Source organism: Neovison vison, chromosome 13, assembly GCF_020171115.1.
Source record: "Neovison vison isolate M4711 chromosome 13, ASM_NN_V1, whole genome shotgun sequence".
NCBI classification, from domain to species: Eukaryota; Metazoa; Chordata; class Mammalia; order Carnivora; family Mustelidae; genus Neogale; species Neogale vison.
The window spans coordinates 108554419-108567112 of NC_058103.1; the positions used below are offsets into that span (position 1 = coordinate 108554419).

At 47.9% G+C, this 12694-nt stretch overlaps 1 protein-coding gene across 3 annotated transcripts in view; it reads right to left on the bottom strand.

Moving 5' to 3' along the window:
* The window catches only part of CGNL1 (cingulin like 1), a 162471-nt gene that overhangs the window by 22645 nt on the left and 127132 nt on the right, over nt 1–12694 (bottom strand). For all 3 annotated transcript variants that reach the window (XM_044231610.1, XM_044231612.1, XM_044231611.1), the window contains 4 exons: nt 8805–9011; nt 7843–7947; nt 4079–4231; nt 2999–3169 (listed from right to left, as the gene is read on the bottom strand). In XM_044231610.1, coding sequence (XP_044087545.1) covers nt 2999–3169; nt 4079–4231; nt 7843–7947; nt 8805–9011 — 636 coding nt within the window. The remainder of the gene's footprint in view (nt 1–2998; nt 3170–4078; nt 4232–7842; nt 7948–8804; nt 9012–12694) is intronic.

Genomic DNA, 12694 nt, shown 5'->3' on the forward strand with positions numbered 1-12694 from the left:
AACACTTGAAAGTCACCGAACTAGGTAAGTGCTTCCCACGGTGCAGGTCATTACCCACCTGTACCAGCATCATCTCAATGGAGGGTCAAAATGAGGGGAAAATAAAAAACGAAATTAATGACCCCAAAACAACTCACAGGCACCAAATTCAATAATACCAACAGACACAGGAGGTGAAACCATTTGCTCTCTAGAAGAAAATCCTGCCTCCGCTGTCATAATGCACACTGTTTTATTCATCCACAAGGTGGCACTGAACTAACAGCTTTGAAGAAAGTGCAACAAAAAGATTGACCCGTGAGGGGTCGTCCCTGTTTTCTACTTCTCTGGAAGGTCCCCAAGGGGACCAGCCACCTCAGCACACTGCATGTTCCTCAAACATCTGCGTGGATTGATTCAGTGAAGACCAGGACTACGTGTTTTGTCTCCAATTTCCTTCCCACTTGGGGCAGGTACAGGGTATTGGGTGACAGCAGTCTTCGGAATAACTAACTAGTCCGGGGCTTTAGTTCCTTGATGACAGTGAGGGGCAAACTCCATCAGAGCACAGCGTCCTTTGGGGGTGATTTTCACAGAGGAGTTGGGGATGCCTCAAAGACAGCCTTGCGGGGGTGGAGAGCACCAGGTTAGGACGTTTCAGAAGCCCAGTGGCTAGACTTTAGGAAACAGGTTCCTGGAAGCTGACAGGAACCCCTGACCTTTCTGTGAGAACAGCACAGCCTGAAGAAGGCCTCTCCAGATAAAGACGCTGGTCTGGCGTGGTGCTAACAGTCCGTCCTAACATCTCGCGAGGGCTCTGTCAAAAGAGCACTCAATGAGGCCATGCCCCAGCGGATGTGGAGAGCGTCTGGGATCACAAGCACTCCTCGCTACACTAGTGATCCCTTTAAGTAGTCAGAGCTGCCCTTCGCTAAGTGGGTTTCAGACAAAAAAACCAACAGTGAACTCAAGTCTTCATTCTTTAGAGATAACCTTCCTCAGAACTCCTCTGGCTCCACACCAAAGGCAAAACAGGTCAAATGTCTATTGCTCTTAAAGCAAAGAAGGCAGTGCTTTTCCCCGAGGACAGACCCCCCCCCCGCCCCCATTATGTTAACGGACAGCTTTATCTCGGCTCAACCAAAACACAGGGTTGGGGGCCATGAACAGAGGCGAGCTTGAGTTTTCTAAGGATCCACGGTGACCCTGGCTTGCCAATTCCAACAACCCCACCGACTTCCACAGCTCGATGCAGGGCAGTATCTGCCTGCACTTTCCTTCCAGAATGATGAGGTGTCCATCTCTGCCATTCCGACCGAAGCTGTGTCTCACAGGGCTGCACCACTGACAAAAATCGAGGAAGAGCCATCTTTCATTTTCATCATGAGGGATCTTTTTTTGAATGATTGCTCTTTTATAAACAAGACTGGTCTCCTTGTGGCCATAACTAATCTCTCTGGATCTGTTTCCTCATCTAACTAGAGGATCTCTAAAGTGTCTTCCAATCCGAAGATTCTGGCAGAATAATAACCATCACACAAAAAGCAACAGGAAGCACTTTGCAGGGGTCATCGTGACCCTGTGATTTTTCTGAAATCAAAGCAGCAGAACCCTGTATTTGTTGGTGTTCTGGCAAATATCCGAATCTCCCCTCCCATCTGCCGTAGAAATACAAATGACTTTCTTTTAATGCCAGAGAGAACTGTGATGTCACTATGCTAATTTCAGTTATGGGGGCCCTGCCTTCATACGCCCCTGCAGCAGAAGGGACCTGTTATCAGGATCCTTTCAGAAACATTCTAGAAGTCTGTAATGAATATCCTTTGTTCTTTCACACAGTACCAGCACTGACTCATGGGCAACATTTCTTTGATCATCAAAGATATTAAAAGTTTGTTTTTAAAGAAAAACTTGTTTTCCTGTGGAATCTTGATGCTCTTGGCCCTGCTTATGAAAAAAAGCAAAACCTTGGACTCTAAAAAAAAAAACCTTAACGTTTGTGTCCAGGATATACAAACCCTCGGCTCTCCAGCCTCACGCGTTATCTCATTTCATTATTAAATCATCGCTATTTGGTGTGTTTTCAAAGAGGTAAAACCAGATGCTCAGAAAATTGGGGTAAGTTGCTCAAGGTTACCCAGCCGGCAAGAGGCGTAACGAAAAATCGACATACACTGTACTTGTGTTTTAGAACTTTCAGCTTTCCATTAAAATAATCAAAAACATTCCCATGATTTTTCTCAGTTCTTTATAAGTCAAGATTGAAGGGAGCGAACACTGGAGGTACTTTGCTCTACTATTTCTAAGTATAAAACTAAAAATATGTTTTAATAATTTCAGGACTTATAAATTCCTGAAGATTTCTTTTTGTGCCCATTATCATTATCCACCACACGCGCTCTCATAAAAGTCTGTTTTATACAGTCTGAGGGGTTTGAAGTGGCGGGGGGGTGGGAGGTTGGGGTACCAGGTGGTGGGTATTATAGAGGGCACGGCTTGCATGGAGCACTGGGTGTGGTGAAAAAATAATGAATAATGTTTTTCTGAAAATAAATAAATTGGAAAAAAAATAAAAATAAAATAAAATATTAATTTTTTTTTTAAAAAAGTCTGTTTTATGAATGAATGTCAAAAAGCAATTATTTACTATAATCCATGTTCTAGAGTTAAGTTAAAACACTAGTATACATCAATCCTTAAGACACAGCTGGGTATACCAGTGGTGCTCCATAAATGGCCGCTAAACATTTTAGTCAGAAACTCTTGGATTAATCGAGAAAATGGTAACTTTAAAGTTATGTCAATTTCACCCCAGAGGCCCTGGGACTTTGTGTCTTTGAATGCCATTTGCCCCATGTGACCATCCTAAAGGTTAACACTGAAGAATCAAGTCCAAGTGCTGTCTTCCAATATACCCTGAGTCTCTCCTAGAAGACGTTCAAGGCAGTCTCCCCGGATACTTTGAACAAAGCGAGGGTGAGGTGGGGGTAAACTAGGAACCGAGCTGGCCAGGTATTACCTCATCCTGCAGTTTCATGGCAGTCAGACGTGACTTTTCGGCCTCCAGGGATTTCTCCTTCAACTGCCTTTGCATTTCTGCAAGCTCTCTGCGATTTTTCTCCTTGTACTCATCCAGCTGGTTCTGGAGCTCCAGGGTTGATACGCGGGACACCTCGACAATGTCAGCCATCTGGAAGGAGTGACATGGGTGTGAGCCCACCCTGTGACGCTCCAGCTGGGGCCTGAGAACCAGGTTTGGGTTCCATCGGAACAATACATCTCTTCCTCTTCCTTCTACAACCTCCCCAAAGATTCTGCAAAGCACCTGGTCATGGGCTGTCCGGGCTTAGTCACCTGGAACATGGAAGCAGCAACGAGGAGTGAACAAGCACACCTTTCATGGCTGGATACATAGCCCAGGGTCATGCCCCCTTGCTTTGCCACTTACCAGCTACGTAACTGGGCCATGCACTTAAACCTCACTGGGCCTTTGTGGTGTCGTGAAATACTGGAATATGGGAAATATTGGAATCATCATATCTACCTTATAGGGATGTTGTCAGAATTAATACGTAAGGGATAGAATTCCAGTTACAAAATAGCTAGTACAGTGACTGGTACACAGTAGTTATCAGAAGATGGCAGGCATTCCTGTTGGCTCCTAGAATCGGGGAAGCCCCTCAGCTTTGTGCTTTCCCCCTTCTGGGGATTTTAGGGCAGAGGTGGGCAGAGATAAGAAGTAACAACTACTAGACTTTGAAACTGCCTTTCATGTTCCTGGACAAGAAAGAGGGTGCAAATGCAGACGTTACCCAGGGTTCTGAATCAGGTAACATTTGTTAAGTCTGCCCTTACGTGCCAGGCTTCTTTGGGTAGTTGCTGAGAGGAGTTGGGCCCAGAATCCAGAGGATACTGGCATTTTCTAGACCAGTTTCCCTTTAACTGGAATTCTCAACAAGTCCAAAGAGCTGCTTCAGGGGACCTGGGAATCTGATGCATGCCTGCTTAGACAAAAGGGCAGGCTCTCAACAGGTCTTCAGAGAGCACTGGACCCCAGCCCAGGTGTTCTGCCCACATCTCTCGCTCCCCTGGCCCTCACCTCCTTCTGCAGTTTCTCAATGGTCTTGTCCAGGTGCCACCGTTCATTCTCCATCTCGTTCTTCAGTCTCCTTAACTGCTCCTTCTGCTCTGTCTCATCTTTGAGCTTTTCAGACAACTGCTTCTGCTCCTGGGTGGCCCGACTCAGATTTCTCTGCAGATGGCAGGGAAGGGACAGCGCAGTCACCTACCTACTGGGTCAGCCCCATGAACAGGCAGCAGAGGGAGTTCTGCAGTCACACCTCAAAGCAATCAGACCTGCTACATGGGTGATAAGGAATAGGACTGAAGCAAAGACATCACAAGACCCAAGGACATGGTTGGTTCTGAAATCCAGGGACCCAAATGCAAAGTTGACTCAGCCAAAAACACGCATGAGAAGAAAGGGGCAGACAAAGCATTTATTATAGAATTACAGAAGATGGCCAAGGTTGCTTGGGCCAGTGATTAAGGGTAGTGTCTGAAAACATGAAATTTCCAAGTTCGTGTTTGCAAAGAGAGGTAAAGATGTATATCAGACAAACCTGAACCAATGTGGCCATTTACATCCTGTACTGTACAGCAGTACACCTCACGTTCTAGAATTCCCTCTGCTCTGCAGATGCATCTTAGTTAAAATACCCAAAAATGAATCCAATGAGGTAAGAGAACGTTGACCCACAGGTCAAGAGTCCACCTGGGTAGAAGGAGTTGTAATCAACAGAATCCTGGGTTGGACTCATACACAGAAGAAAAAGGAATCTGGCAATCCACAGGGGGATAAACTTGATGAGTAGTAGGTGTGTAATGGAAAAGACACTAGTTAGAAAAGTGCAAATAAGCGTTGATTAGTGATTCAGCACCAAATCCTAGCACTTACCATAAAATGAAACTATCTTGGGTGCACTATTTCCCTGGGATGCCCTGAAGCTCTCACCTTACCCGGTCACAGAGCCTGACCTTCTTTATGTAAAAACACAGAACTCTAAAACAAAATCCTAAAGTATCTTAGAATGATCGTGCTGGCTTTTTTATATGGCCAAGTGCTAGGGCCACTGACATAAAGATACCAAGAAGGGGCAGAGCTCAGAAAGGGGCAGCATGACCCAGAGCTGGGCTAGATCGTCTAGAAAATGGTCTCAGGGACTGAAGGCTGAATGTGAGTTGCTACACGCCTGCTTAAGACTTGTGTCTTGTGTCCCCGCAGATGCTGTTGGAAGGATGATGGTTTATATCTGTACAGTGCTTAACAGTTTACAAGCTGCTCTCACGCGTACCAACTCAGGCCTCTTGAAAACACTCCCAAATCACTTGGGGGCACTCCTGGTTTGCAAAGCACAACCAGCCATGCTGCTGGCCAGCCCTGTGACCGGGGCCAAAAAGCCACCTGTGGAGGCCTTCTGGCTCTTCCACTCTGCTAGGACAACTACACTCAGAACCAGCCAACACAGCTGGGCTGCTGAAGTTAACTGCTGTGGGAAACCAAGGTCAACAAAAGCCATTGGGAGAGAAGAAGGTGGTAAAAGGAAGGTAATCAGAAGTTCAGTGTGGAGGCAATTAGCAGGAGTGTGTCCCACCACAGTCCAGCTGGGCATACACCAGAAACAGGGTCACCTCCTGGGATTTGTGTTTGTGCTTGATTTTGTGGTGCTGGAGGGCAAAATGGAGTATGCAGGGTAAGGTAAGCAAGGTATGGTTCCTTGTGTGGGAGAGAACTCTCAATAACGTACCTCAAAATGGAAATTCCCGAAAAGCAACAAATGCGGAAGGACATGAGTGTCTTCCTATAGGATCCAACTCAACCCGTGCCCCTGCAGACCCCCCAGCCTCTCTTTTCCTTCTCCTGGATCCCACTCCTGGAGGCTTCAGGCCAGCAGCCAAGCCAGGCTTGGCTCCAGTCAACCTTCATATGGTGTGTGCATCTCTGTTTCCCCCTTAGCTGAGGCAGGGCTCCCCATCTGGCCCCGGTCTCCCATGCCACTGGAGACACCAGACTCACCCACTCTGGGCCTGAGTCCCCACCCAAAACCCCACATACCCTACCCTGACACTCACACATTTGCCTGGAAGAAATGTTGCTAAATTATTTAAAAAATATTTCTTGTAACTTGCCTCTATTGCAAGGTAGTAAGATCTGTCAAGGCAAGGAAGAGATACCCATCTGGGTATGTCTCATAGCCCAGCTTCACAATGAGGGCTATGATAAGAACTTGGTGGCTGGAAATTAATACCTATCCCCAAAAGTGGTCTAAAGACTTGGTATGTCAGAGTCACAGGGTGAGGACGGAGTATTCCTAACTTTAAATGCAGATTCTAGCCTGTTGTGATGGAATCACAATTTTCCTGACTACCGAGGGCCCATAAATTTAGAGTTAAGAGTTACCCAGAAAATTCTAACATACTTTAAATTTTAGAGATGCTGTTGAGAATAATGTTCTGCCTCCTCAGTCCCTCCAGAAATGTATTCCAATACACCACTGCTGAGAAAACGTGTTCCAAACTCCCACAAAAAGAAGCGCACTCCCCATTGTGCAGCTGGGAGTCAGGAATGAAACGCTGTTGCTACAGTGGCTCTATTTCCAAGACCAGCGCTATAAGCCCACTAACCAAAATACTGGGACAAAAACGGGGGAAAACGATCCGTCCGGAGAACACAAAACACGGGTTATTTATAGTGAGGTATAGTGAGTCGTACCCTTGAGCTTGAAGACCACCGTCTGTCAAGACACAGAGCCTTTTCCTGTATGACTGAGGAAGGCTCCTGTTGGTCCCTGTTAACAATCCGAGGGGCAGGTGTGCTCACAGGAATGAGAGGCTTGGTCAAACGGAAGCTGGGACCGCGTCTAAGCTGCAATCAGGCATTAGGCAGATTTTCAAATCTGAACCCTGACCGCTTTGTCAGTCCCTAATCTTTTTCATATGCCGCTTCCCCATCCAACGGTCCTCATGGAAAACGTTAACAATCTCGTCTTTGACAACAGCACAGAATCACTGGCTTTGGCCTCCTCAGAAGCGGCCTGAGGAGTGCTTGGTGCTGGTTCTTTAAAAGCCAGAGAGGGTAGGAGGAAGGACATACCTGCATCCCACCGAGGTCGCTGTGCAAACTCATTTTAGAACTTCAGTGCAGACTTTTTTTTTTTTTTTTGGAATGTACTTCCTACAATCTTGGTAACCTTCAAATGGGAAAAGCTAATTTTCTAAGAATCTACTGATTACGAATACAGATAGCTATCAAGTTTCAAAAAAAAAACCCGACTTCCCCCTGCTTTTAATAGCTGTTCTGAAGGACCGCACTGTATGGAGCATGCTTGCCCAGAGGAGAAAGGAAATTGGCTTCTGCCAGAGAGCTGACTCCACACTGCCTCAGGGACCGAGCCTGCCAGCCTTCTCGCACAATTCATATTTTATCTCTGGAAAGCTGTCAAGCTCTTTAATGTCTACACCAGGGTTTCTCCACCTCGGCACCTCTGCCCTTGGGGGCAAGATAATCACGGCTGCAGGGGCCGTCCTGGTCTTTGTAATACCTTCAGCTGCAGCCCAGCCATGCCCACTCGATCTCGATGCCGGGAGCGTGTCCCTGGCTGCGACAAGCGAAAATGTCACCAGACATTGCCAGATGTCCCCCAGTTAAGAACCACAGCTCTAGACGGAGGGTCTGAAGCCCGGTGTGGTTCTTACTACAGGAAATTCCCTGCAAGGAAAGGACCGCTGGCAATCTATCCATGTCTGTCCCATGCTGCTTCTCCGGCGTCTTTCCTGAGGAATAAAGACAACAGCTATGTTTACCTGAGCGTCTTCCAGCTCGCTCTCCAGGGTCCTTCTGGCTGATACGGCTTCTCTTTCTTCCTTTCTTGCCTGCACGAGGGCCTCCTCTAATTGCCGGCTTTCGCTCTGCAAGGACACACGGGGTCAGAGTGCACACGGATGCATGTTGTGCCTAGAGAGCGGGCTAGGGGGCATGAAAGGAATGTGGGAGACATCCAAGGACAGAGCCAGCAGCGGGCCCAAGGTGGCACACGACAGGTATGCTCTCAGATGTGTGTGCCCGACTGCATCTCCCTATTCCACCAGAGGTGAACGTGTGAATCATGGGCGTGACTGAAAATACATATCCAGCCTCACGTTTGGAGCTTCGGAAAGAGCAGGTATGGAATGGACGTGGGCACACACAGTTCTGGAAAAGGCTTCCAGGTGATTCTGATGAAGGAACATTTTAGGAAGCCCTGTTAGAACACACCTCCCTTTACACTGTTTTTGTCCCCTCTTGGACCGCCAGTGAGAGCTCTCACTGCCCCCTGTGCGAGGGTCTCTTGCTAACAGCCTCCCACTTCGAGAGACCCGGCAAACTAAGTAACTGGTGCAAACTGGTGCGGCTTCAAAATCCGACAACTATGTGTTAAAGAAGAAAAAATTATCATGCATGACAATGTCTGATGGTGGTGTTAGGATAGCCTCGACCCAGTGTCAAAAAGAGGAGGATGCCTGACGTCTGGGTGAGCGGGGACGCTGGTGTTCCCCACTCTGACCTCATCAGCCCCGTTCCCACCTCCTTGACAAGCTCACCTCCCATTTATGCCATCACAGAGGAACAGCAGAAATGGGCTGCTGAGACAATGTGGTCACCATTGCTTCCACCTTTCCTACTAAATCGTGATCGTAAACCCCCTTGCATTTCTAAATCCACAGACACAGGAAAAAGGAAGGCTCTGCGGCGGCCAGACCTGGGTGGGGGGCCCAGAGAGCCTTACCTCGCACTTCTTGAGCATTTCCTTTGCTCGGGCCTCGTCGCCCTTCATGTCGGCAATCTGCTCGCGCAGGCGGGCAACGCGCTGCTCCAGCTCCTCGATGCTGCCCCGCAGCTTCTCGTTCTCCTCCTGCAGAGCCTTCACGTGCATTTCAGCCCCGTGCTGGCTCTGCTCCGACGCGCTGCTCCGACTGGCCAGGACCTCGACGTTCTGTTAAAGACACGGAGCGGGGGCATGCGAGAACCGCCGTCAAGGGGCTGTCCCCGGCTGCAAGCACGGCTGGCATTTATTAAAAACCCGCGACGTGCCAGGCCCCGTGCACAGCCAGGGATCGACATGCTAGAGCCTGGAGGCCAAGTCTAGCACGTCACCTGTTATTAAAAATAACGTGTTCCTGGAGCATCGCCACGTATGCTGGTGAGCACGCCGTCTGTGGCAGCTTCCACGCCGTAGCCGCGGAGCGGGGAGAGCCCGACGCCGGCAAGGGAAGGCCCCTGGTGCTACAAAGCCTCAAATATTCACTCTCTAGCCCTGTACAGAAAACTGTCATCACCTTTACCCGCATTAAGTCTTTGACACGGGATTTCAAGCTTTTAAGGAACTCTAGGCCATGGGTACCATCACCGTTTTAGAGACAAAGAAACGGAGACTTGGATAGATGAGGAACTCACCCAAGGTCACTTAGGAGGAAGTGCACCTGGGAAGACCAACTCCAGAACCTGTTCTTGGGAGCACTGCCTTCTGCCAAGTCCACGTCCCTGACCCCTCACCACGTGCAGGGCCCCTTGGTGGAAGTTCTGGATGAAGGACGGTTTCTGTTTACAGTTTTTTAAGGTCCAATACAAAACGGAAATTAAAATTCACTTGAATTATGATAGAGGTCCTCGTGCAAGCTCTGGGCACCATCTTCTGAAAATGAGCTCTGGGCTGCCCAAAATTCCTAACAGAAAGACATGGCGACAATTACAGTGTGGTTACTGCTGATTCCCAATGTTGCGTGTGCTTTGTTTTTGTTTTTTTGGGGGGCTTAGTAACGTGAAGTGATAAATGGCCTTGTCCAGAATTCCACTTCTCCCAGAAGATCTCTCGCCTCCCATTTCTCCACTATTCTAAAGAGGCCAACGTCAGCAAATCAGATCCTCACGGAACAGCAGTGCAGATGCCTACAAGGAAGGGAAGGCCCAGTGAGGGCAAGCGTTGGCTTTGAAAGTTATGTCATGCCCCCGGGGAGAGCTATCTGCAGGAACTGCTTGTTTGCTTGCATAGCCTTCCAGAAAGATCTTTAAATCTCTTGATAGTACAATAAGCTATATTATCCTGAACTTAACCAGTTAGAGAATTTCAGAAAACAGAGCATCTTTTCTAACGCAAATGTTTAATTCTATACATCTGGAAACACCCATGACAGTCAAGCCACTGGGTCAGAACACAGCTGGTGTCCCGAAGGAGAAAACGCAAGTGCCTGACCACTAAGGGTTCTCAGGACCACTAGGGCATCCTTTCCTACCGAAACCAGCAAGATGAACAAGGAGAAATAAAGTGTGGTTGAAAGCCTGAGGAAGGATCCAAAGAATCCGATAACTGGTCAGACCAGAGAAGGAAAAAGAAAAGTCTAGATTGCCCATTCCTGCCCTAACTTTCCCATTAAAACATGAGACTACAAAGCTAGAGTTATAAGACAGCAAGCCACTGGCGTTAGAATAAACCTACAATTCAATGGGACAGAACTGAGAGCCCCCAAGCAAATCCAACATTTACAGTCGATTGATTTTCAACAAGAACACCAAGAAAATTCGATGGGCAAATTAGAGTCTTCAGCAAAGGGTGGAACAGCTGGATATTCACAGGCAAAAAGATGAAATCAACCCCCTTTCCTTACACCAAACACAAAAACTAACTCAAAATGGATCACAGACCTACATGTAAGATTTAAAACTATAAAATCCTAAAAGAAAACATAGGGGTAAATATGTGTGACCTTGGGTTAGGCAAAGTCTTAGATGCCATCCCAAAAGCACAAGCAGAAACAACGAAAAGTTGAGCACTTTGGGGCTACCAGTGAGACCATCAAAAAGTGAAAAGACAACCCACAGAACGAGAGAAAACAGTTATAAACCCTATATCTGATAAAGGGCCCATATCTAGAATATATTTTTAAAATTCTTCAATAATACAAAGAGAACCCAATTAAAAAATGGGCAAAGAGGGGCACCTGGGAGGCTCAGTCGATTAAGCGTCAGACTCTTGGTTTCAATTCAGGTCACGAAATTAAGCCCTGCGTCAGGCTCTGTGCTAGGCATGGAGCCTGCTTAAGAGTCTCTCTCTCTCTGCCGCCTCTGCTCCTCCCCTGTCCCCATGCGCATGCGCAGTCCCTCTCTTTAAAAAAAAAAAAAAAAGGTGGGGGGAAAAGGACGTGAGTCAGCCCCTCTCCAAAGAAGAGCTACAGAAGTCCTACAAGCACCTAAAAAGATGCTCAACGTTATCAGTCATCAGGAAATGCAAATCAAAACCATAACGAAGTGCCACTTCGCACCCAATCAGGAAGATAACAGCAACGGTTGAGGAGAACTCGGAACCTTACACATTGCTGGTGCGAGTGTGAAACGGCGCCGCCACTTCGCGAAACAGTTTGGCAGTTCCTCACAAAGTTAAACAGAGCTACATGACCCAGCAGTTCCACTCTCAGTGTATACCTAAGGGAAATGAAAACACGGGCCACACAAAAGCTTGCACAGAACATCACAGCAGCATTATGCCTGACAGCCAAAGAGCGGAAACAACCCAACGATCCAGCGAGGGATAAAAGGGCAAACAAAATGCGGTATATCCACATAACGGATGAGGTACTGACCCACACTACAACATGGATGAATCTTGGAAACGTTACGCTTGGGGCGCCCATGTGGCTCAGTCGGTTAAGCATCTGCCTTTGGCTTGGGTCATGATCCCGGAGTCCGGGGATCGAGTCCTGCATCGGGCTCCCAGCTCCACGGGGAGTCTGCTTCTCCCTCTGACCTTCTTTCCTCTCATGCTCTCTCTCTCTTAAATAAATGAATAAAATCTAAAAGCAAAAAAATTGACAGTGGTGATGGCAACGCAACTCTAGGGACATACTTGAAACAGGTGACTTATATGTTATAAGAAGTATGTCTCAACACAGCCAGTGGAAGACAAAGAAACCCGGGCTACAGAGTCAGGAGAGAGGGGAGAGGCGAGATGCCGACCTCGGTAGTCTGAGGTCCCAAGGCACCAGGGAGAGGAAGAGCAGGCTGCACATTCTAGCCTGTGTATGAGCACACGCATGCAGTCACTGCTCTCTTGTTCACCCAGAAATCTCTGAAAACCACATCTGGTGTGACCTGAATTGGGGCCTAACTGGCCCCCTGACGCTGTGTGTGATGTCTAGGACTTGGTACACTCTCCGATCTCAAGTGGTGGACGCCCCTCCTGAGGCCTGAGGGAGTTCAGGCCGGGAGGATCAGCCAGGCAAGGGAATGGCCAAGCGGGGCAGTGGGGCTCTGCTCCAGGGTCAGCCTTCAGTAACACAGGCTGGGTGTGCCTCCAGGGGCTCTGCGTGGACGGAGAGGCTGAGTACTGTTTGCATGCACTGTCAAGAGACAGTATGTTTTCCTCTGCATCTTCCTAGAGGGGAAGACTACATTATATTTACAAATAAATTTACCTTAAATCTCTGTTAGCATACTTTTCTAGAACCCCTCCCCATCCCTGTGTCCCACACCCCATATACACCCAGGCCTCTATTTTATATCAAGTCTATAGGCCCAACTTCCTTTTCTGGCAACCATACCTGATCCCCATCATATCCCGTTGTTCAAGGCAAGTCCTCCATGACTTCCCAGCAGAGGAAACAAAACTGGTCTTGAGGACCTCCT